A 26,000-nucleotide genomic window follows, 5' to 3' on the forward strand; every position below is an offset into this window, starting at 1 on the left:
TCGGTGATAAAACAACGAAACAGGTACGAAACTAACAGCGTTTAAGCAGACCAATCAACTTTGCAAATAAAGTTACTCGTATATACCATCAGTTGCAAAAATTGAAAAAGGTTAACAAAATATTTTTGTTTGCACTTATTCATAGAACAAATAACTAGTTTCCACAATGGTTCCTTTTCAGTTACGTTGTAGCTATTTTGGAGGCCCTTAATGACCCTAAAGACACTGAGAAAATGAAGAAAGCAAACGAATGTATTAAGGAGTTGGTACGGAAGAGAAATCTGTCAAGATCAAAAGGGGTTTCGCAGGATCCATCTCTCCCAGTAGAATGGCTTCATCCAAAAGACGGCCGGCACATTAACTCTTTGGAATCCTTGCTTAATCATGAGGATTTGGTGAAGGATTACTTGAAAGGGACAACACCTCGACAGCAAAAGCCTGCTGGCAAGGAAATAATCAACAAAGCGTTATTTGAAAAGAAAATAACCAGGTGGGACGGAGTGGTGGATGAAATAACATCTGATTGGAAAGGAATCATCAGCTTAAAAAATCACATTAGTGTGTCATTTGTACCCGTTAATGTTCACCCCCATATGCCAAATGAAGGAGAGAAAGTACAGTTCTGCCTTGCATTTAACTGGACTGGTCCATGTGCCTGGTACGTCGTATCGGAGCCAGGAGTTGCCAAAGCCCGGAAAGCAGTTTCGCTTTCTTCACCTTTCTTACCGGTAAATCCAGAAGACGATGATTCTGACAGTGAAGTAAGTGATAAGGGTGATGATGATGGTCTACTACCTATGGTGAGTGAATCTCTTCACACACAAACTGTATTGAAGCGAAGGAGCGTATTAGCCGAGAACGATCAAGATTACCAGTGGATCCGATATCGGGACAAAGAAATGCAGGGGATTATTTATAAACTCTTTCCCGACAAAGGATTTGGGTACATCTATCATCCTGACTTTGAGGCGACACTCTACTTCCATATAAGACAAATTGTTCCCCCAGTCGACAGTCTGCAATCAATAAAGCTGTATTCTGTGGTCTCGTTTACCGTTGGAATGACTTCAAAAGGAGAACGAGCGATGAACATTAAAACAGTGGTGGTATGTTGAGCTTACTTAATTCCAAAGTTAATTCAGTTGATAATATACTACGAGGCTTGTACGTTGATCAACGCTTCTGAAAAGCGTAAAATGTGTATTGCGTTCTAACGGCCGTGGCTTCACGAGTGCCTGTTTTTGTCTTTTTTATCCAAACAACGAGAACATTCATAGTTATTCTCTTCTCTTGTTCAAAATAAAAGGCCGCCCATTTTGTTTTATCGATGCGGCCCGCAAAATTAAATTGCAGACAGAAGGAGTCACTCAAGTAGTTTAAGTGTCGTTTAAGGCCTGTGACTATGTGGTTTACCTGTGGAAAATGATTTATTGGCTATAACTTCGGCACAGGTTATGGAGCGCACACAAAAAACTCATAGTCATAGTCCGTTAACATTTTTTAAAGTATAAATATTGTGCTAAAAATGGTAAATAACTGACAAATTGGTGACGGGCCGTTTAGGAAAAGAAATCGAGCAATAACATTTTTCTCAAATGTCCAAATTTAATCTCGATTTTGTTAAAAGTAGAAAGTTAGGTAGGTTTCGGCAAAAATAAAACAAACTGTGGTTAACAAATTAAACATGATGAAACAACGTATGTTGCAAAACTAAGATTTTAAAGACTTGACGTTTCTTATGTAACAACATACATCCTCAGAAGTGACGGTTAAAAAGATCAAAGTCAAATCTTCAACATCCAGAAAAAGACTGCAACCTAAACCGGTAAAAACAATGATGTTGACGGACTCAATTTACGTCAATTTGAAGTCTGCCGGTAATTATAATGTATGATGCTAGTAGAGAAAAGTTTTTTCACTGCCAACATTTACATCTAAAGCAGCGTTTAAATCGCGAATCAATAAAGTTTCTAATTCTAGTATTCTACAATGCACATCTGATTTCCCGGTTTCTAATATCTCAAAGTGATCCCATGTAATATTGAGGCCTGTTGAAGAAATATGATCTGCAATGGCAGAAGTGTGACAATCTTTCGTCAGGACTTTAAAATGTTCAGTTTTCCTATCGTGTAATCGACGCTTGGTCTTCGCGATATAAAAATCATCGCAATTCCAGCAGCTGGCCTTGTATGCCACCTTAGACATGAGCAAGCGGCTAAGTCTGTCCTTGTAGGGGAAAAAAGATTTTATAGTCAGCAAGTGTTTCGGAAAATTACTTTGAGGCTAACAAAACCAAAGAACATGGAGACACTAGATTTGAGTTGTTTTGCGACAACTTTACTCTGCAAACCCAAGTAAGGGAGATCGTAGTAGCTCGTAGTGATGGAGTTGAGTTCTGTCACAGTTTCTGTTCAAAACATCATTCATGTTGTAAGTAATGATACTCTTGGGGTATTCATTGCATGGCAAAAGATTCCCCTCAGATCATCAAGGGCAGACTATAGTAAAGTGGCTGATGAACAGATGCGGATACAACGATCAGAAATTAATCTTATACTTACCTGGTGTAAAGGAGTCCCATTTAGTGTAAAGGCCAGTGAATGTTTTTTTTTTTTTGCGTCAAGTCTTTAAATCTTAGTTGAGTAGTATGCGTTGTTTCATCATGTTTGTTACCGCAGTTTGTGCTTTATTTTTGCTGAAGTTGAAATGGCCGAAGAATAACAGTGTTTAGGTAGGTTTATCCTTTATCAGAATTGCCAATTTATTTAATATCCAAACAAAGTAAATTCGCCACCAATTCCTTCATTTTCAATTTTTGGTCACGTATAATTAAACGTTAAGGCACAAGAAGACCTCAAGACTTACTTTGAGGGAATATTTCATTTTGTTCTAGGTCCCCTAGCGAGAGGTATTGCCAATCAATCATATGCTCCACCTAAAAACACAACCAGAGCCTGTGAAGAGCCCTACGGGGGGGGGGGGGGGGGGGGTGGGATGCAGGGCAACAGAAATTTATCGAGAGGGTAATAAAGTAAGAATTTAGTACAGACTAAGAGAGGCCTTCTCATTTCTTACACCTGCGTGACATGACTCGTGAGGCTACCTGATTTTTTACTCGAGTGACGGTTCGCTTCGCTCATATTGGGCCTTTGGTTAATGTTATCAGGCAATAATCGAATTTCTAGAATAATTTATGATCGAGTAACGATAAAATAAGGAAATAACCTCAACTACAAATTTCAGCTGATGTGCTTTATTACCAACAATTCGTTTTAGAGTGATCTTTTGTTTGTTTTGAATAGGATGAGGAAAGTATCAGTACACAGCTAAAAGAGTGCCGTGAACAACTTGTTAGAGAGGAAAGCACGACTCATCCACCCGAAGCTACTCGACGGTACGGTATAGACTGATCAGCGTTAAAAATAATCGCATCGTACTCAGCCTCCTTCAATAGTTAGTAAATATATAATAGCAACCTCTTTTCCAGACATCGGTGAGGCGGCCTAGTGGACTCAAAAAAAGGGGAAAGAGTTCACGGCTATTTCCATTGATATGTTTGCTCCGAAAAGGGCACGCGGGCCCCATAATTTAGCACGTTTTCCCTCCTGGGACCCTTGCATTACCCCTGGGTATTGAGCGTGGTATTTAAATGTTTTGCCAACATCAGGATCACTTTTCAGATCGCTTTTCTATGCGTTCATGCCCCGAGAGGGCATATATACTTGTGTTTTTTGCCCCCCTCCTCCCCTCAGCGACGAAAACCCGGTTATGTTGTACTTCTTCGCATACGCGGAAATTATTTTCGCCCATATCTTAGTATTCCCCCGCGTGTGCCATAGAGGTGCAGCATATCAATGAAAATTCTCCTACTATCCGAAGACGAAATATCCGAATTTCTGACTAAAACTGAACGAGAGCAAGAATACAAGAATAAGCAATATTTGCTCGATGGATACCATTTAAGTTTTAAGGAGTATCTGCGACAAAAAACATACTTCTCCACGAAACCGTGCCGGCAAATTTTTTGAGGAAAGTCTACGAAGGGGTAAGGTTTTTAAGGTGTTTCGATATAGTTTTTCAGAGGCTATACTGATATTTTTCAATCGCTTTAAAAGTGATTTTGTCCTTGTTCTGATCGCTATAAAATTTTGTCAAAATGTGGTTTTTAATAAAATCGATATTACTATGACAACAATAAACAAAAAACTTTGAAATTTATAAACGCCTAATTTTGCGCGATCTAGACCAGCACCTGAAAATCCAACACTGGGAACTTAAAGTTTAATGTTTAGCAAATAACCTCCGTTAGAAGTAAAAAATTCTGTATGTTTGAATTCGACTAAAACGAAAATATATTTCAAACCTTAAATTTTCAATAGCCGTGATAAATTATTTAATAAAAACGTTATAAATGACTCAAATTATTCTTAAGTAGCGTCAGAATGCTGCTTAATATCATATTTCGATGCTAGGAAATTTTGGTGCATTTTCGTTTTTGCGATCTTAAAAACTAACCCGTTTTCTCACCACCTGTGTAAGTGCAACTTCATTCAAAATTTGGGCTTTTAGAGCTTTTTTGTACATCTCTGAAACGACTCGAACGAATTTTTTTAAAATCTCTTCACATAATCTTTATAATGTATATAATAATGTCTGAAACTTTCATAAATTCTTTCATGAACTTTCAAGACAAGTCTATCGTACGAATCGGTCAAAAATCCGCGCTACAACATTCACTGTTTTGACGGCTTTTACCAATCTCAAAGTTTTTTTTAATTGTTGTCATAGTAATATCGATTTTACTTAAAACTACATTTTCACATTATTTCAATCCATAGGCAATTACTGCTGAAAATTTTATAGCGATCGGACAAGGAAAAAAACAACTTTTAAGGTGATTGAAAAATATCGATAAGGGCCTCTGAAAAACTGTATCGAAATACCTTAAGAACTTAAAAATATTTTGAATGATTATCAAAATAATTATTGCTTTCATCTTTCGTATGATATAAAGATAACTGTGCAGATCTCTGAGTATGTTATCCACCTCGGCCTTAGGCCACGATGGATATCCTTCTCGATCTGCATTATTCTTCAAATCATACTCAGCCTCATTCAATAATTGTTGTGTCCATTGACTTGCTGTTATTGGCTCACAGGAACGTAAGAACAGTGCCAACTACATTGGACGACCTTTTGGAAAGTCGTCAAGAAGGTTATATTTGCAAACTGAAGTGTCCCCCCGAGCACAAATCAGTTCATGGGTGGATCAGACTGGAGGTGATTCAAGAAGAGCTGTTTTTTCAAGAATTCTTGTCTGGTATACAAAAGAGAGAGATTGGTAACTATCGCCTGGAAGCAAAAGTTCAGTTCACTGTGGATAAAAATGACAAGGGTTTCTTTGCAAAAAACATGTACATCACTGAGGTATGAGAAAAATCTTTTTGGATGTACTTGTCAACTTTTTTTTTTTTTTTTTTGCGCTTGGTGCCCATAGAAGAGCCGGCATCATACAAGAGACATTCCTAAGGTAAAATAGCCAAAATTATACGCAAGAACGTGATCAAAATAGCACATCATCATTAGTCATCGCCCGAAATAAACGGCATGCATGCTCGTTATCGTCATTTAGTCTTCAATTGCATAGGTTTACAAGGAATTGATCGACCAACCGACCAAGCGACCATTTGCACGTTTTACTCTATGTAAGTTACCATATACTGCAGTATGGTTCATTTTCAGGTCTCAAATTTAAAGGAACAGAGTATGAGTAATTGTTACGCCTGTCAATATCTAAATGTTCAGTAGGAACTGTTCATCAGAAAGATACGAAAAATACTTGCAATTTCACAAAAGTGTTAACTCTATTTCAGCCTGAATGTTTAATATCCGCTTACATGGAATATTGGCCGAGATTTTAGAGTCCCCACTTTACCGTGAATAGTGTTTAAAATGATGTACATGTAGCCTCCCTCTTATCGATGATCGTAATCATTTCGTTTATCTGCACACACACACACACACACACACACACACACACACTTGTAATGAACCGGTAAGAACACCAGCTTATGCCCTAAAGCACAGCATCCTAACATAGCAACATGACCTAAGACAGGCCCCATAGAGCTCAAAAGCATAGTTTGAGTTGTTATTTGAGAACAGTTATGACTCTTAGGTTTAAGGGAATTATTCATAAATGTTTTCGTCACAGATGGGTTGCATGTAAAATAGAAACCATCTTTAAAATGCCGACCTTTGTGCCTTACGGCCTGTTTACAGTGTGTATACAACGAAAGACTGAGTGTAACCCTAGTGCTGGGATTACCCTGACAATATTGCAAGAGTTTCAAAGACAGCCGAAAGTTACCTTGTTAAACGGGTAAAATGTACATTCTTGGAAACCGCACGTATGGCGAACAGTTTAATACAACATGGCCACCGCGCATGCGAATCGCGTCGCTTTTTCGACTATTTAAAAGTTTCGTGTAGAAAATTAAAAACAAATGTATCGAAATTTCCCTTAGCTTGCCACGTTAGAAATTGTCCCCTTGCTTCTCAAACGTAACTTTGTTCTCAAGTTCAGATCCAGTTCCTAACTGAGATGTGTGTAAAAGTGTTTCCCTTTGAACAGGTGTTTTTCCAAATACTCATCGCATAGCGAGATTCTAACGCCATTGAAAATTTGTTCTTTTTTCGAAAGAGTCCGCCATATGCTCCTTTTATGGTGCTACAGCAGTTCAAGGTGCGCTGTAGCAAAACAGCAAATAACAACTACTAAGTTACCCGCGATTTGATTCAAATGTTCAGATGCTCGATGCTGTAGATTATTTGAAACTCAAAAATAAGCCTTAAAAGCCATTTAATTTTCGCGTTTCCCAGGCAAATAACGAGAAAAATCGGTTAAATATCCTTGGCCCGTGACAGCGAGAAATACCGACGAACAGAAGTGTATAAACTTCCTCATCAAAGTAAACATTTGCTACCATCTTGGAAATTATTCAGTTTATGTCCTTACACAAGCGGTTTGAATTTCATATGAAAATCCGCTGAACGGCTTTAACGCTCCTTTGGTCCCAAAGTGTGAATTCAAGTAGTTTTTCTTTGTTTAAAGTTTTGTTTTTTTCAAGTTTGTGTTAAATACTATCACTATGTGCCTTATAAAACTATACATACTGTCGTCTTTAGGGAAGGAACGATAGCGTGATCCCACAGCTTCAGCCGCTGATTGTATGAAATTGTTCGCCATGCCTAGCAGAGCGTTGACAAGGTTTCTCTAATATCTGCCTTGCAAACACGTCGCATAAAAAAAGGCAGTGTGTTAGTGCTATGGTTCCCTCCCTCCCCAATGTTAAACTGTACACCTAGTGGCTTTTCTCGATTTTTGTCAAAGAGAAATTCTACAATCAAATCCAACAAACTTTTGTCAACTTTAATCAGCTATCTTACACAGAATTAATGATGAAATTTGTGAAATCACAGAATTTTTCCGTAAATTAAAATTTGTTGAAATTTGTCTCATTATGTAATGATTTACGTACTAATAGACCATTTTACAGTTGTTAATTAATGAAAGCGAGGCTGAGGGTGACCTTGTTTTGATACACACCTTCCTGCTTTATTATGTAAATCAAGTTATTCTTATGCTAACTAATATTTTTCAAGAACAATTTCCATAACAATGCAAAGAAGGTTTGTATCAAAACAAGGTCACCCTCAGCCTCGCTTCCATCCATAACTGTAAAATGGCCTATTTGTTATCAAATCAGGCTGATGACACTTGATTGATCATTGCATTGCATTATCATTGTTATAAATTGTAACTTTATGTTAAAGCTTTTGCAGTACTGTAACTACATAATTATAGTCATGCAAATAAAGCTTTTGTTGTTGTTGTTGTTGTCCCAAGAACCGCAACCAATTAATATTTTGGTTGCATTTTTGAACAGCACCCCGAGGCAAAGCAAGTCCAATGCAAGTGTGGTTGGGAAGATGCAGTTGGAAAGGGAATACAAGAAGGCTTTATTGGCTTTCTTAAAAAGCAATATGGTTTCATTACTCAGGATTTTCCCAGAAAAAGGAACCATACAGGAATTTTCTTTCACGAGTCGGACCTTAAGGGTTGCACGATCAGGCAGTTAAACATCGGAGACAGAGTGCACTTTCGTGTTGAACAGAACGACAGAGGGTGTGTTGCGAAACAAATTGACGTGTTGACTCCAGTTGTCCAGGCAGTTCAACAGGTAATCTTTGCTTTAGAGCGAGATTTTTTCCAAATTTACAATTCACAAGGCAACTTGTAAGCCAGTAAAAGAAGTGGACTGAAACTTAAATTTCAAATTTTCTGTTTTTTTTTTCGGCGGATCATCAATCATCTGCAATTGTACGTTGCAAGAGTTATAATTTTAATAACAAAGGCCTAAGAGCATGCAGCAGGGATGTGAACAGTAGACCTCAGTCACAAAACGAATGATATCATACAAGGGTTTTCACACAGCAGCCTTTCAGCTCTTGGGAACCTTACTTCCATTGTTAACTTTGTTTGTTCATTGTTTTTCCAATCAATCCCGTGAGGTCTTCCGAGAGCTGCAAGGTCGACCGTTTAACAGTGCTAACCAGTGCTAACGAAACAAACTTATTAAGCAGTTTACAGAAAACAGAAATTCAATAAATTCCAGTTATTTAGCCGTTGTGGTGAACACTGAGCCGCTCGAAGTGCGGAATTCAAATCTGTTCGGTACCACAGTTTTAACAAAAAGAAATCGACCCAGGAAAATACATGAAAAACTGAAAGTACTTCTAACATTTATTTTTCAACTGCACTGAAAGCCTTTGTACTTGGTATAATGATTCAAGATTTTTAAACTTGTCATCACATTCGCACGGGAAGTTTGCCACTTGGGAATAAAGATGAAGAAAGTATGACAATCGTCTTATTCTTGTCATTATCCTCAATTGCAAACTGCCCGTGCGAATGTGATGGCAAATCTAACAAGCTTGAATAAATTACCAAATACCAAAAAAAAGGGTTTTCGTTGCAGCTGAAAATGGGTTGGTTGCGGTGCCGGATCCAGACCTTGAGATAAGTGGGGGCCCGGTCATCCAGACCCTTAGATGGGGGGGGGGGGGGGGGGCTGGTCCCCCAAAAAATTTTTTTGTTTGGTCTAAAAATAAGGGGCGGGAGGCCGGGCCCCTCCTCTGGAGGAGGCAGAGACAGACAGATACAAAGTAAGTTTGATGAATGGAAGTTCTTTAATCTTGCCCCGTATTCAGCATTACGCTCTTCCTCTTGTATTGCGAACTGTAATATCGCCGTAGGTTTCTGATTAGATAGGAATACCCTTGCAGATAGGCGATAGTCCGTTGGCACGCTTCCTTTATAAGAAGAGGTTAAATTTGAGCAGTATTTTGTGCAGTGAGTTCTACGGTCATGATTGACTTCAAACTTGCAGATATAAAACTAGAGAGCTCTGAGGCTTATTTGCTGGATTTAGAGAAAAATCTGTCGTAGGGTTTCGAGGTTATTAATACTTTTTGTACAAATGCTGTTTTAAATATATGCCGATATCTCAAACGCTTTTATTCTTACAAGAAAATAAATAACATTTTCTTTAAGTTCTACCATTTTTTATTATAAGGATGCCAAAAATCATAGAAATCGGTTAAATCGTTCCTGCCGAAAAACAAGATTCAAAAACATAACCAACGCGCATATAAATAGGTTCGGGCCACCTTAAAAAGAGAATCAATTTTCGTTTGTCTCCTCCTTATCAAGACGCTGGCGGCACACATGCACCTATCCGAAATTTATGGGAGTACCTCCCCCGGGGGCTATGATTACAGCATGTAGTCTCATCTAGTGGTGTGCTGGTTGTGTTCCCCAATTCTTCAGTCTTCAAACTAACCAAAACTATACAGCTAGCTAGTAGCTGGCATGGTGTGCTGACAATTAGGATCCTTTTGGATGAAGAACGTCAGGAAACGTCAAAAAGTCGTCTTTTGCGGAACCTTTCATCACACATTGGTGACCTTCTCGCGAAGTTGATCGAAGTTACATTCGAAGAAATTCTTTTCAAGTGGGAGAGGAAACAATCTTTTAGCTAAATTCTCTGTCTTCATTCTTGAATACAACGAAGCAGATTTCTAAGTCCTAAGCAAAAAAAGAGCAACACCCGAAGGAGAAAAGAAATTCGATGGCAGATCAAAATTCTCTATAGATGGATCACAATAAGCACTCTATTAAAGATCAAGATCAAACACCTCAATTGTGAGGCTATGAACAAGCTTTTTACCTTAAAATCCGGATAAAAATTGAAAACTAACAAAAGCTGTCGACCGAAAATGAAGTCTTGTTCATTTCTGCACCAGCGGGTATCGTTACAGGCTATTAAGCTGGCCGATTTTTTTTCTGATTCCTGTACGCAAAAGGCAATGAGTCGAAAATGACTGGGGAATCATAAAGTCTCTCTGAATAGCAGCAGCCAGAAAAGTAAAAAAGTTAAATAAACCCTTTAAATCCCCTCTTCTTCCTAACCTCCCCTAGCCAGCTTTCTCGTTTGTTCTGCTTGTTTACTATCTATATTTGTCTTTCAGGGAAACTTTCCCTCCACTTCAGCTTCACTTGGTTCACGCCCGTTTCGAGAAAGACCTAACTCAGACGTAGTAAGCTTCTTTATATGTACTTCTAATATATCATATAACGTAAAATTCCGAAAATACGCTCCGGGGTTATATTTTTCAGACCTTTTGAGAGAGGTTTATGTTGGCTGATCCTTATTATATAATAAGCACTTTAAAGCCGGCTGGGTTTACAATTGAAGGGTGATTTGTATCAGACCTTTTTCAGTGTGTTAATGATAAGCTAAATATAAGCTTTCAAAAGTATATTTATAGAAGGTTTTTTTGTGTTGTAAATTTGGGGGCCTTGATTCGGAGGTGCTTATTTTCGGATTTTTACCGTAATTAGCCTGATTTAAAAGTAGTAGAAAATGTGAAATTCAACTCATGACATTGTCCCACCCTGGAAGTTTTATTCCATATGTCACGAGCCTTCGACGCAGGCTAATGTGTCACAGACCTTGATCAATTGTGTTGAAAAGTGTAATCAGCAAAGGAGCTATCAGGATGGACTGTCATTCCATGATAACTCGACTGAAAAAAGAAGCATTTTAATTTGTGGCATTTGTTGTTATCTTCGACAGAAAACCGGTTTACGTTTCCCCTTGCAGCACTACTGACCTTGATCCCCCTGCAGCTTGTCATCACGATCCCAGTACTGTGATCCTTGACCCCATCTCCCTTATTGCCGTCCCTGATCCCCTATACCTCCCTACGACCAGTTGGACGATGCTGTAATTCTAAAAGGTTGTTTTATTTTATTTTTGTTTGGTTTCTTTTTGGCTATTTTCATTCTGAAAGATCTTCCTAGTCGTCTTTGATTCCCTGCCATCGGGTTAAAATGACGTGGCCATACTTTTACAAGTCGTCTTTCGAGTAAGGGAGGAAAAAACAGATCTATATTTGTTTATTTTCCATATTTGTCTTTCAGAGAAGCTTTCCTTCCACTTCAGCTTCAGTTGATCCACGCATGTTTCAAGAAAGACCCAACCCAGAAGTGTATGGATGGTCGGATCGATGGTTTTCTGGATTCAATCCAAACCAAATGGGGTTTCAGCCTTCCATCTCTCCCGGAGGTAGACCTCCAATGAGAAATTCAACGTAAGTTTTTTTTGGAAAAATGACCTACAAACCCTAAATAATGTTTTGACAGTACTGTTCAGTAGCATTTGTATAAGACTATTGTGGAAAAACTAATCACTATGCATAAAGGTAAAAGGAGTCTAGCGAGGGCGTGGTTATAATCGCAAGAGAGTACTTTATTATAGGAAGTTAACGCTTTTATACTACTACATGAGAAATTTCTGCAAATTGATTGGCTTAGAGCAGTGGTATTTCAGCTTAATTTGAAATACCTATACATGTGAAAATTACAAACCTCTTGCGGGTAGTAGTATAAACAAATAATAGCATGATTTGTACGTGATATTTGGCATAAATAACACTCGTGATATTTCAAATTGTCTCAAATTTCACTCGCCTAACGGCTCGTGAAATTACGTATAACAATTTTGAAATATCACTCGTGGTATTTATGCCAAATATCACTACTAATCATGCTATTACCTATACAAATTAACGCGCATTGAAGGAAAAACTACCCCCAAAAAGAAATTAACGAGTAAAATTTCAAAATAAAGGAAACTGACGAGACGTACACAGAAAAACAAACTCTTTGACACAACAGGAACAAATAAAGCGTACGATACGAAATGCAAACAGTGATTGTGGAAATGCCTAAACGTGCGTGTTAAGGTGGCTCCGTCATTAATACAGGGGCATTGAGCTATGACGAACTTTTCGTAATAACTTTTTCATTTTTTACGCGATGGCTGCCAAACGTTGCAAAGAACAACAGGTATGGCATTCGGCAAGGGCAATACTATGAAATATTCTGACTTCACAGCTGTTTAATATCTTTTGCGAAATTAGCGCTTAAAAGGACCCTACTGTTCAAAGAAAATCGCGTCTAGTAAAAGACGCGATTTAAGAGACTTATTAAGACGCACTATTTTAAAGAGGCCTATAGCGACCTGTCTTGAGTCATCTGAGGTTTTTATTTTCTACTTTTTACTTCTTACTTGTTATAAGTTATGCTAAGTTACCTACTAGGAAGGAAATGTAACAAATGATTAAGCTTTAGTATATAGAGAGTATGTAATATAACTTTTGTTTCAGTTTTATTCGAGTGTTATGCGCATTTGATGATATCTTTTAATGTTAAATGCGCAAGAAAAAGCAATAGATATTATTATTATTATTATTATTATTATTATTATTATTATTATTATTATTATTATTAAAAACTTTTGCTGATATTTTTGGCTGAAATTTCTGGTATCGGCTTTTATTGATATAATGAATATGCCAGATAAATTTCACAGAAATCGTTGGAGCAGAAGTGGGATCCGTAACAAGAAAGTCGTTCAAAATTCGGCTGTGAAATTGTTTTAGAATTTCAAAACCAAATTGCTCTGAGGTAGAACGAGTCAGTAGTTCGAATTTGCGGCACAAGAAATTGCAGTGTATCCTTATTCTGAAAACAAAGGCCGATTGCTAATCATGTTATTCTTTAAAAGGTATTCTTTAGCTCTAACAGCACTATAAATTGCTCCAAACCTTGCTCTGAAGTCAAATGACTTGTTCCTCGACATTTGTAAAATATCTCTTAGCAGTTTTGGGTGAAACTCCTGCTATATACATGCATTTTGATGTATTGCAATGCACCTTCAACGGCTTTTACTGCTGTACGTTGTTTTAAACTCAAGAAAAAGGTATAAGGATTGCAAGCTACCTTGTATCAAAGATCAAATAGAACTGTCGAGCACCTTCATTTATGAGTACAAAATGACCTCGGGCGGCAGTTCTGCAAGGAATTCGTACCCCACCCAGGGGGGACGAACGACAATGATACGCATACCTGCCAAAACCTGCGAAAAGTTCGTCACATGCACCTCTATAGGCCTGTTTTTATGACGGAGCCACCTTAAGCGAAGGAATATAGTCAGTTCGAGCGTTCTTTGGCTTCACAGTCTACCGGCGGATCACTAACTTGAAATGTGACAGATCTTTCTACTGATTAGGAAGACGTATTGAATGTGCTCCTTGAACCATACCATAATTTGGTAACCTGTTTGCAATTTTTAAATATTATCTTTGTAACTTTTTTAGCTTCATAGAATGGTATAGCTCTAAGCGCTGTATAGGCTTATACATTATTATTATTAATGATCGTTATAGAAAGTCATTAATTTTTCGGCTGTGGAAAATAATTATTCTTGATACTTTATTTTGATTCGTTTCCTTAATACTTTGTGTTTACAGTAAATAACTGGTAACTTAGACGTCAGGAGACTAAAATCAGATAAACACTTTTAAGGTTAAAAAAAGCTAATCCATAAATTTGTGTTAATTAATAGGTTACAAGGGCCATTTCCTGAGGACTACGATGGACGGCCCTTATGGCGAAGGGAAACAAGGAGGAAATGATAACTTGCTATCCTCCAAGATGACTGACAAGTGTCCCATCAACAAATCAGCTCTCCCCATTTGCAAATGAAAACAGCAATACTTTTACTTTATTTACCATGACGTAGACAGAGCATCGCAGTTTAACTCCCGTATTTTTTGGCGTATTTTTCCTCGAGTTGCCGCTACCAGGAATTCTTCTGAAAATTCTCTGTTGACACCTTCAGGTTGGGTTGCTGCCACAACTTTCTTGACCCTCAGCAAGACTAAGTTAATTTCTCGGGGCTACTTGGGTGGCAGGGCAAATTGATTGGTCGTTTTCAAATCCGTCGTTAAGTCAGTGCGTCGGACAGTCACGTGGTTAAAAGATGGTCAGAGTCGACTTGGCAATTTATGCTAAATTCCATCTTACATACCGTAGTTGAATCACAACTACCTTGCATCGTCAATAAATTTGTACGGATTATGGGGTAGAAAGAGAGTTGGCAGAGAAGCTTAGGTTCTTTTCCTCTCGACGAAACTTTGTAAGTTGCGTGAAAAGCCAAAGAATGTTTGCGTCTAAGGCTTGTATATAAATAGAAAGTGAAGGACAGTTATGCATCGTTTTTATTTTTCATCGTTTTTTACTTTGTAGTACACTCACATTTGTGTTCGTGGACTTTGAAAAATAGGCTTTGTTATTGATTTAGACTTAAAGATCGTTATTCTAGTTTTTTTTTTCTCTTATTGTCTTCTGTTTCAATTTTACCAGCCTTGGTTTAAATTTTTTGGCTTTGTAGTAATGTTTGATGATGAGTTTCAAACAAAGGAAAATATAATTGATATAGCTTGGAAATTTACATTTCATTGAGTAAAAGCATGCCAACAATTCGATAACTTTACAAATTTAAAATGGTACATATTTTTGCATTTGTTTGTTTATTAGTGTGTACTTGATGGTTAAACATCTTTTCCTCTTGTTTAGTCTCCTTGAAAAAGACACAGAAAGAAAAATTTCGTTGTTATTGGTTTGATGATACTTAGCGAAGATACAATCAAAATGACGATTTGGAGATGAAATGCCTCGAAATCGAAATAGTTACTTTGTCTGGGACTCGGATAGGACTGAAAGGTTTGATTCCAAATCCAACTTTCAGTTTTTAAGGCCCTTAACTTATTCTGGTGTAGACTAACAGTAGACAATAGATGGGAATCATTTTTTGCATTCACATTACTCTACTCACAACTATCAAGTTACAGTTCTATAGTATTACCCACGATTGCTTTGCAGTATACTTACTAACGAATACCTTACTCTCCATTACAACAAACCAAAGCAAACAGCTCGTAACACTACATGCTTTTTTTATAAGAATAAGGCTGATATTTAACCCGTACTCAATGTAAATAAAACAAAGGTGCAAGTGACAGTTTCCAAAGATAAAGCTATAGATAGAATGAATAAGAAATCGGCTTCAAACCCTCGAGTTTGTAAATCATGGTTTCCATATAGCTGTCTGGATGGTCTCGACACGTATTTTGCTACGATTTGGGCGATCGAGACGACCTGAACGATTATATCGAAACGGGGCTTAAAGTTAATAAAACATGTGATGTGACTGACTGTTTCAACTTCCCTTCCCTTTACCCTCGCCGTTCCTTTAGGAGAAGTCTGTTTTTTGGGTACACCAACATTGCCGTCGTGACGCCAGGTGCATACGTCCCGCAAGTTCAATTTCGACCTGGGAGTTGATAGAACGTTATCAACGTAGAAGGATAGTGTCGCGAAACAGATCCTGTCTGTCGCGATGCGCTAAATTCGCCCTTCATTAAACTATAGAAGGTTATTTTCGTGGCGTTAGGGAGGGGAAACCAACGTTTCCCTCGAAAATCAACTGTTGCCGTTTCGAATGCAAATCCTCAGTTGGAGATGATGGATGTGATATTTTGAAACACGAAAAAGAGTGTTTCATCGGGATTTACAAACGCAGAAAAGACTCCTGACGACGCAAGACAAGGCTGAGCTTTCTGACCAACCTTGAAGTTTTGCAACGTTCCCCGAGCCCCGGTACAGTTTCTATCGTTTTCTCTTCAGAAAATATTACTTGGATACATCCTCAAATGAACAAAGAGCCGTCAGGTTGTTGTTCAGCTAGCGCCATCTTGAACTGCAGCTGCTTGAGCCACTTGGCCAGTGCTGACTTGGTGTCTTTGTTGATCCGTCGCCGAGACTGGGCTTTGCGCAATCGCGCATGTGCAGCTTCCGAGAGCTGGAACGAGAAAATGAAGAATTTGAGAGGACAGTAAAAACATAAATCGGATATTGGAGATTCTAAACCTAGGAGGCGCCTTATTCGCGGCATAATAAAGGCCAGCAAATGATGATGAAGAAGATAGTTAATAACAGTGAAAAAGTATGAACTGTAAGGGCTTTCTTATGTTCGGAGGGGTTCTACACGAAGAGGCTTATTTTAGGAAGGCTATCTCCGTTTCAAAATTCGTTTAGCTTATAATTGGACAGTAGTTTGTGCCGGCAGTTTTCTAATGTTGGTGCATGAATTGGAAATGTATGAGAATGTATAATTATATCTCCCTTTTAATAAGTCACCTTCAAAGACAATAGCAATAAAATTTATGGCACATACGGCAAATTTCACGCATATTTTTACTTCATAGAGTGGAAATCTATCGTGTTCAAAACTTGTCTTTTGCATTGCAAATACGATTTATATTGCGTTTGAGGGTAGCTTCCAAATACGGAGGGGCTTGTGCACAAAAGGACTCGGTTGTGGCTTTTATAAGTGCATAACCTCAGCTAGTTTAGATCTTATAATGTGATATCTACTATCCCTTTACCTATACTTAAAAAGACGAAAAACGAAACAACTCAATTTAAGTTAACCAAGCCTGCATAGCGGGGGGATGGACGGAGGAGTGACGTAGTTTTGGCCGCGGAGCCGCGAGAAGATTGGACACACGCACGCTTCGCGCATAGTTAGTAGAAGACTATAGAGGGGACATACTAACTATACTTGGCGTGACCTCTCCGCCGGCAAGAAAGTAGCCCGGGCAAAACAATCCCGCCGGCTACCCAGGCTTAAATCAACCTTACAAGGCTTATTCTCACCCCTTGGGAGAAACAGTACGTCAGAATTGGATACCACATCGGATACAGCTGTTAAGGAAAAAAAGCGTTTGAACTTTGGTTACTTTAAATACACGAAAACATTTTATATTTTTGTAAAATTTGAGAAAAGTTCATAGCCCATAGCGTCGGGTATCTCAAAATTAAATTGCTAACTGGAGCTTACTTCAAAGGTTAGGGGAGAAGTCAATTTGGGACACTCCAAAATGATGACAAAACTTGTTCACAGATTTCACCCCTCTTCTGTGCGTATTTAATTTAACTATAAGCTGTCTAATAAGAAAATGTCTCGGGAGTTCGACCGCTTAAAGAACTCATCTTCCAGGATACTGAAACTAACTTTTCTACAGGGCCCTTGAAGAGAAGAGACCTTGAAAGATATTGTTAATCTCCTCCTCTCTCCAGCATCCGAATGACACAAAAGAGGACTCTTCGGGGAAGGGAGAGCAAAGTGCGTACTTACCATGGGGAGTGGAGTAGAATTACACTCCTGTAGAGCTTCTATTAAATTTAAGAAGTGATGACTCACACTCAGGGTCAGCTGAAATAAAAGAAGAAAGTAGTCTTGAATATTTAAAGAACCTTACGAATTTTGGAGAATTTTAAAGGACAGTTGTGGGAAAAATGGCTTCAGAGTTTCTTTGTAAAACGTATCAAACACGTCCGATAGGTGACAATATATAGCTGCACAAAAGGATACGGGCTTTTGCGATTCTCGCTCCTCGAATAGTCTCCTCCGCACAGATTCTATGTGTCTACACGCAACGCTCCTTACCATATTTTGCGTTACGACACAAAGAACAAGTCTGATAACTGCGTGGGAGATTATTCTACTCTTCGAAAGGCTAAGGATCGAAGCGAGCCAACACGCATGCTACATGAGATCATAAACTGAACTTATCATAGTGGTGGCTATATAAACATTTTTGTCCGTCAGCATTCATTTGGAAATGAATTGTGGATTATTTTTATGCGATTACCCACCTCCTTCGCTTGCGTTAGCAGATGTAGCATTCCAGGAGTCACCTTTCCCCAGAATTCCATCACAATCGAGGTCGCTTGGGTTGAGGGCTCACCAGGACTCTTCGTATGATCACAGTAAAGAGTCCACAGCTAAAACAAATACATACAAGTACCCAAAAAGAAACATGATGAGAAATTTGCATGATATATCTCTTCCCTGGCGTATAACAGCTGCACCCCATTACCGGCGTAGTCAATCGAACGAAACCGAACCAAAAATCAATCGAACTCAATTGGTCGGATTGTTGTTCGATTGGTTCGGTAATCGAACATAATCAAACCGGAACTTTACGGTGAATTCGATTAATTGAGCTCGTGAGTTCGATTACCGAACTCAATCGAACCAATCGAACTTCATCGACGCGTTTAGTTCGATTTTGTTCGGCAGAAAGACAAAACGCATCCAGTTTGAATTGAATCGCAAAGATCTCCCTCTAGTATGTAATCTATGCGAAGCACTTTGAAAAAAAAAGTATTTCAACTAACCTGAAATTAACTAAAATCTTTGTTGTTAAAGTGATTCATAATAGATAAATTCACAATTAATACTGGGAAACATGAACGGCACAGTAAAACAATTTAAAATTTCTTTCTCGGAACAAAACCGACCGGGGATATTCTTAGGATATAACCAGAAAAGTCGAACCCTTACCTTTGATAAAGTTTCAATATGGTTTCGATAAAAAGCACACCGTAACTGGATATAGTCATTACTAGCGCTACCAGTATTCTCATTACCCCAAAACTACAAGCGCGACGTTTGTAAAAGCTGTTCCGGGGTTGTTGCACTACAGAGGCAATACAAGCTACACTTTTGGCATGACAAGGCTTCATTAAATGTAAAAGACATAACAATAACGCAAATAGCAAAACATTATTCCTTAACTTCAAAATAAAAAAGGTCAGTAAGGTTTATATTCTCGGTATACATATTAAACTTATTTGACGCCTTGTTTGAAACCAGATGAAACTGGTTTTATGTTCGATTCTTGCGGTGTTTTATTATGTACGATTGTGTTTGATTGGCAAAATTTTGGGGTGAGTACGATTAAGTTCGAGTACCGAACCCAATCGAAGTCAATCGAACGTTTGGAAATCGATTGGGTTCGATTGACTACACCGGGCCCATTTGACCATGAATCAAGTCATCGGTCAAATTAAAAGAGACATTTTCACGAAGGAAATTTTAGTTCTCAATATTAAAAAGAATATGCCTGCTCACCTCACATACATTAAACGCATGGTACAGGGCAGATTTACTCAACGGTTCCTTAAAAATAAAAAAAACTGGTTAAACTTAATGTAATATATCCCGTGTAGCTGGCGATATTCTTGCTGACAAGCGCGCTAAGATGCCTCTTCCTCGTTTCTCTCGCGAGCTTCGCCGCTCATTCGCCCGCGCGCTCGCCAAAAAAAACCCGGCTTCAGTTATACCGGCAAGTCATCAGCTTGACAATATTGTTAACCCGTTAAGCCCCAGGATCTACATACAAATTCGCCAAGCTGATCTCCATACATTTCCTTACAGAATTAGTTGACAGAATTTGTTCAAAGATCAAAGCATTTTCTCTTAGTGATCATTCATTCTCATAAACTTTTCTTTTAATTATGTATTAATACTGTTGGGAGAAAATTGACGTTGGTCACTCTTGCGACTTAAAGGGCTAACATGATATAAGGTTTTCTAAGCAATGCGTGTTTGCGATAGTTTTGCTCCACGCCAAACCAACTAAAACATTTTTTGATCTCGCGCTATACTCCTCACCAAATTTTTTAAAAAAACACCTTCATGTTGTTTGTTTTCTTTATGCAAGAAGACATTTTAATTCCACTTACAAACATGCCATATGGCGACGAACGACAACACAGAAACCATCTATAGCTGGCCTTGGACCACGTTCCGTAGTGGGGAGAAAAGGCAAAAGTTGGGGTGAAACAGAAAAAAACAAAACAAAAACAAAACAAAAAAAGGGCAAGCAAAGCGAGCCGAGCGGTGGACTAAGGAGGGGAAAGGGCCCTAATTCCCCTCCCCAGACTCCAGCTCGGCTCGCTTCGCTCGCCTGGTTTTTAAGCCTTTTCCCCCACTGCAGAACCTGTAGCCACTTCCACAGTACAACACAACATGTCGCAGTGACACTGATACCCCACAAGTGGTTCAAAGCCATATAAACGCTTTGTGGCTGCAGACTATTCACCCATCCCGAATTAGTAAGTAAAACAACGACTTTGCACGTGAATAACGCTTTTTTTCTGCATTCATTTTCCATCATTGCACGACTACAACGTGAAAATACCTAATTCCTCGTTTTATAGAAGACATAAACAAGGAAGGACGAGATTTTCTATTATTTCTGAACTTAGATATGGTTGTTAGATATTCAACTTCAGGAGAGTGCGACTACGTTTGACACAGCAAATGAGTTAGAGTAATCGCGCTGAAGATTGAAATTCAGCGAATTCACTTCTTTAAGCCACACTTCCACCGTGTCGCCATCGTCGGATCTTACGGTCCCAATATAATGGGAACGACCTTTGGTGAGGGGTGTGACCACGCCCTATCGCAACAAAATGCGGGGTCATCTCAATTTAATAAGGTAAAACTCTCACCTTAAGCTGCTCTGCAAAGCTAAACAGAATTATGAGCACGTAGTCAGCAATATGCGTGTTCTCCTCAAACTTGATCGGGTGGCAGTTCACATGGGGATTTCTAGAGTGAACAAAGTGCGACAAGGAGCCGTGTAGTAGCCATGCTAACAGTCGGATGTGAGTCACGCAATCGAGAAGCTCTTGTCGCCTAGGAAAAGGAAAGACAAGAGAGAGTATTCACTGACGTGGCCAGCCTCAATGAAAATTTATTTCGAATAAAAGAAAGCGTTTACATAAGACTAGAGTTTTAAACTCCCACAGATTTGGTTTTAAACACCAATATGGCCATCGCGACGTCACAAACAGCCGCGTTTGGATAACACTTCGTTTTTACGCATTTACAACTGAGTGCTCACATAAAAGTGCGGCCACCCACAAGATTGAAAGAAGTGGGTCGCCCGAGCTAGTTGTTGTTAATGTCCTTCTTTGAAAGGGAATAAATTGCCTCTGAAAGATAAACGAATTACAACCGGCTTTCAGAGTTTTTTTTGTTCTAACGGTATTCCGCTTAAGACAGCTTGACAAACGTGGGAATGCTCCGAGCCTAAATCACAACGGCGGATATTTTTAGCTGGAGATTAAACGGGATTTTATGAAATTTCGCGAAAAATTGACACACGGAGAAGCTTCGGGGTTATTTATTTCAAACACATTTGAGCAGGCGGGGGAGGGGGGCGGCTTGTTGAATTTAGAAACGACGATGGTATCAGTTCTCCATAAAGAACTATAATACAAAGTGTGAAAGCTCCAAAACAAGAAGGTTGGAGGTCATGCAGACGAGGATCCAAAACAAATTCGAACTTCCAGTTGGTGAATAAACCATACCAGAACGAGATTAATTCAGAGTATCCTTTAGTAGTGAAGGATAATAAGGGGAAAGAGATGGGGGGTTAAAAGAAAGCGAGGGCTCATTATCTTTCTTCCCCTGAAAGGAGGAAAATGTGAGAGAGGGGGGGCGAATTTAAGAGGGGGCGGTTAACAGAGGATTTACGGTATCTGCCTTTTAAGCCATTAACTAAGAACCAACTTCGTTCCAATGCTCCTCTCCTACTCGTGCTCTCTGGCGTAGGAGAGAACCCTGGGAAGGAGGTTGACTAAGAACTATTCACTAAGGAGAGAAATGATCAAAAATCCTTCCTCTGGTTGATTAAGTGATACGGGTTCAGCCTCGCATAGCTATAGTCTGTTTCCTTCCTTCTTTCATTTATCAGCGTAAATTACACTTTTCATGGATTTTCATTTTCACTCTAATCTTCACCGTTTGTTACTTGTAAGGGTATTCCATCTTGGGCGTTTACGGATACTGTTCACACGAGAATGATGCAAGGAAAACGGATACTTTAGTAAACAGCCCCAAGGGTGAAAAAGTTTGTTGACAGATAAATCAGTATTCTTCTCCTGAGGACAATCAAGAACAAGACGGCCTCGTGTGGACAGAAGCAGACAAGGGCGGAAGCAGGAATTTTTTTTACTGGATGCTTCCAAGGTGCTCACGGTTGCAACTATTTTAATGAGAATGATCAATTTCCGCCTTTCTTGACACTTGAGTTCAATCTTGGTGAACGTCAGCTGATTAGATTCTTGTGTGGGATGCTTCACAAAAAATACCTTCAGTTTAAAAGCATTGGTCATTCAGAGTACAGAGGAGTCCTACAAGGGGAGGCCGGATCCCCCTTTCCGATTCCCCTGATCCCCGGCCTTGATCCCCCTGAATCCCCCACTGACCTGAGAATATTGTTCATCGTATAATTCACTTTAGAAAACCGAAAACGCACAGGTCAGAACACATATCCACCATCACGAAAGTTGCACTACCATCACGTGAGGTATAGACCCACGTGTAATGTAGACCCACGTGTAATGTTTATTTATATTTCTTTTATGCCTGAACGTCCTAAAATTTAAAAAAAAAAATTGACAAACCAGAAACATAAAAGGGTTATATGCTTCTGGACAAACAAATAAATAAACAAACAAAGAAATACGTAGCCACTTTAGCGTTGAATCAATACCTCTTGTCACAGAGAGTTCTAAGTCTCTTATAGCGCCTCTACCTTTACTAATCAAAGTCCCGAAAAAAATTAGAGAAAAAAACGGGAAATTAAACGAAATTAAGCAGCCACGGCCACCGTTTGGCCGTCTCAACGAGAGTTCTCTCGTTGCGGGCATCAAGCTCCTGATACACTTAATTTGGCTGCATTTTAAGAATATCGTGAAGGAATAATACTGATTGAGATAGAAGGTGACGACCGATTGTCGACCAGTAATGCTTCTCCACTCGGGCATTTTTTGCTAAAGATTATCACGCTAATTTCTGATGAACCTCCTTGAAGCGGTCACTTGCCGTTCGCTAAGGTTGAGAGATCTTGTGACAAGAGTTATTCATCCAATTGTGAAACCTCCAAGGTCAGGAATGAGAATTCCGGTATTATTGCTTTTTAACGTGCACTAATTAAATAAAACACTTGAACATGAAGTGTATTTACATAAAAATAACTTCAGCAAATTGTCCCGCCTGAAATCGGGAAAATATTGGGCAATTATCCCGAAAAAAAGTAAATGTTTTTTCACAACATTCGACCACAGAGTAGCCGTGGCAACCATAAAATGAAGGAGGACCTTCCAATAATACTTTCAAAGAATACGGCAAGGATTTTTTCATCAAGACGGGTTTATCCAAAAATACATCGAATCCGAAATAATCCTTTTCTGCTTCACTTTCCGATTCATAAACGCCTTTCTTCACTGCTAAAATATCCAAAGGTTTATTTTGAGCGTAGATTTCTAAAGAGACTGAATATCTTCCTCTTTCGGAACCAAACATTCGCACGCCACAGAACATTATGGGAGAATTTACTGAAAGTGTCAAATATTCCGGGCATGCTCCCGAATACATGAACCATTTGTGGGATTCGGGAAACAAGCGACAGCGAGTTAGTGTGCCCGCTCTTGGTTTCCTTGAAAATCTGACATCGACGTTGGACGTGCAACAGAAATACGAAAACATGCTTATGATGTCCTCTTTAATGAGAAAGCCCTTTTCCGGAACATTTTCAGCAAATTCTCTTTGCGACATCAGAGGAAAGCGAATTTGATCCACAAGTGGCAAATTCAGTTCTTGTTCATAATTTTGACGGGAATTTTTATTTTGCTTTCCATTTCGAAACGTTATCCATCTACAAAACGCATTAAATAGTTCTACTTCCCGTACTCTCAGAGAGTCTCTTTGCAGAAGTTTCAACATTAAATCTTGGCTGATTTTCAAAAAATCTTCAGATATTATGACTTTAACAGTATGCAAATCTACGAGGTCCCAACAACTTTGCTGTAAACTCGTGTCTTTTAAAATTTCGGCACATTGCAAGATTGTGAAAACATTGCAAGAGTTCAAAACATTTTTAGCGAAGTCTGTACATTTTCCTATCACGCTTGAAACGGAATATTTGATCGCTAAGCGTGTCAAGTCTTGTAAACAGTCTGTTGAGAGTTCCAGTTCATCGTTGTAGAGGTGATGGAGAAATAATCTGAAAATTTCTGGCTCGCAATCGGCGATTTCAATAACAATTTTTTCACGTCTTGTGTTTTTTATCACCTTCTCGAAGAAAACAGGACTGTTCGTGGCTAGAATGAAGCTATGAGCCGGAACAACGACGGTTTCACTGTCACAAGATCGAAACAAAAATTCCACATCGGAGAGCAATGGATTGTTCCACATACATTCGTTGCGTTCTAACAATGTCTTTGCTTTCCAAGGAGTACTTTCGAAAAAGCTTGCTTCACTTACAGACATCGTTTAAACAAACTTGATTTGACTTGTGCTTACAAATTAACTTCAACCGGAGATTTTCCGCTAGCTTTTATCGTTGAAAGGTTCAAACCGGTAGAAACCGAGTAACACGAGGACCAGCAGTTTTTGTTTTATTTTATAAAACAACTAAGAGACATTGTGAGCTCAGTGATTGGTTCTTTTAGTTGTGACCAGCTGCTGATGTTCAGGTGATTATGACGTCATGCTGCGGTATCTAGTCTCTTGCGATTTTCAATCGAATCAAGAAACATTGTTTTTGTAAAAAAAAAATCGTAAATTGTAATTTGTTTACCCACGGCCAGGAGCACTTAGGAGTTCTTAAGAACTCGTTGAAACGTGTCGGTACGTTCCAAATTTTTACTTCGACCAACGGCAAAACTTTATTCTCAATCATGAAAACAGGCCTGAAAAGAATCAAAGAGGCCCTAGTCTCGTGTGCGCTTGTACTATTCAAATCATACAACACAATTTTGGGACAAATTTGTCGTCAGCCGAAATTCATCTCGAGATGTTAGGAAAAAAATTTTCGCTAGGGCGTGTTGGTGTGGTGAAGCTTGATGTGTAACAACTGGAAACAGTTCGTGAGGGGAAATGACCAAGAGACATGTCCCTGTTACGTGACCCAGAATACTTAGGCAAAACTTCGCAGCGACAAGTCACTGATGCACGATCATGACCTGGCAACTTCTCCCAAACTGCCGCAACGCTTCTCAAATGAAATTCTTTAGCCATGAAACAAACGCTAGACCACAAAGAACTAATTTGTGTTTCAGATCATATTGCTAAAAGCACTGGCACTTTGTAGACTAAGTTTATCTTAACCCCGTGCCGGCCAGTTTACATCATGAGCAACTTGCATTGCTCAACAAATTAAGACAGGAAAATGAACAGATCATCAGTATGACAAGTAAATTCCCCTACTGATTCCGAAAAAATCACTCGTAATAAAGAAAAAAAACTTCTTTTCGTCAGCCAATCACCATATATATAACATATAATATATAAAATGTATTTATCTGCGCGATAGTACAGGGCTGTGGCCTGACAGGCACTTTTACCGCGGCAGTAAGGAATATACCACCGCCCATTTATTTAGCTCATATATACAGTGGAACCTCGCCTTACGGCCACCTCGGTAATACGGTCACCTTGTTATGATGGCCACTTTTTTGCCGCATGGCAAAACGGCCATACATTTTCTTGTAAAAACATCCTCGTTCATGCGGTCATCCATTAATACGAACAAATGTTTTTGGCCCGTTGGTGATCGTATTAACGGGGTTCCACTGTACAAGGAAAGAACTCCCCACCCAA

The 26,000-nt window shown here is 39.0% G+C and overlaps 3 protein-coding genes across 3 annotated transcripts in view; 1 reads left to right on the plus strand and 2 right to left on the minus strand.

Annotated features, from left to right (window-relative positions):
* The window catches only part of LOC140943911 (uncharacterized), a 28,494-nt gene extending 12,873 nt beyond the window's left edge, over nt 1–15,621 (plus strand). The window contains exons 7-13 of the mRNA XM_073393021.1: nt 182–1,106; nt 3,303–3,394; nt 5,160–5,427; nt 7,950–8,243; nt 10,594–10,662; nt 11,549–11,718; nt 14,037–15,621. Of these exons, the coding sequence (XP_073249122.1) occupies nt 182–1,106; nt 3,303–3,394; nt 5,160–5,427; nt 7,950–8,243; nt 10,594–10,662; nt 11,549–11,718; nt 14,037–14,106 (1,888 nt within the window). The 3' untranslated portion in view covers nt 14,107–15,621. The remainder of the gene's footprint in view (nt 1–181; nt 1,107–3,302; nt 3,395–5,159; nt 5,428–7,949; nt 8,244–10,593; nt 10,663–11,548; nt 11,719–14,036) is intronic.
* A 73-nt stretch (nt 15,622–15,694) lies between these two features.
* LOC140943915 (protein unc-79 homolog) overlaps nt 15,695–26,000 on the minus strand; it is a 42,389-nt gene continuing 32,083 nt past the window's right edge. Inside the window, exons 34-39 of the mRNA XM_073393024.1 lie at nt 20,840–21,026; nt 19,455–19,502; nt 18,194–18,322; nt 17,673–17,750; nt 17,192–17,239; nt 15,695–16,334 (exon numbers count right to left, since the gene is read on the minus strand). Of these exons, the coding sequence (XP_073249125.1) occupies nt 16,182–16,334; nt 17,192–17,239; nt 17,673–17,750; nt 18,194–18,322; nt 19,455–19,502; nt 20,840–21,026 (643 nt within the window). The 3' untranslated portion in view covers nt 15,695–16,181. The remainder of the gene's footprint in view (nt 16,335–17,191; nt 17,240–17,672; nt 17,751–18,193; nt 18,323–19,454; nt 19,503–20,839; nt 21,027–26,000) is intronic.
* Nucleotides 23,106–24,763, minus strand: LOC140943887 (BTB/POZ domain-containing protein 6-A-like). Its single transcript, XM_073393002.1, has one exon. The coding sequence runs from the start codon at nt 24,666–24,668 to the stop codon at nt 23,361–23,363; it is 1,308 nt and encodes a 435-aa protein (XP_073249103.1). The 5' UTR covers nt 24,669–24,763; the 3' UTR covers nt 23,106–23,360.

The sequence above is a fragment of the Porites lutea genome, chromosome 7 (assembly GCF_958299795.1).
Source record: "Porites lutea chromosome 7, jaPorLute2.1, whole genome shotgun sequence".
Lineage (NCBI taxonomy): Eukaryota > Metazoa > Cnidaria > Anthozoa > Scleractinia > Poritidae > Porites > Porites lutea.

Coding starts and splice junctions, on each gene's coding strand:
- LOC140943887 (XM_073393002.1), bottom strand. CDS start 24,668: ATGTCTGTAAGTGAAGCAAGCTTTTTCGAAAGTACTCCTTGGAAAGCA.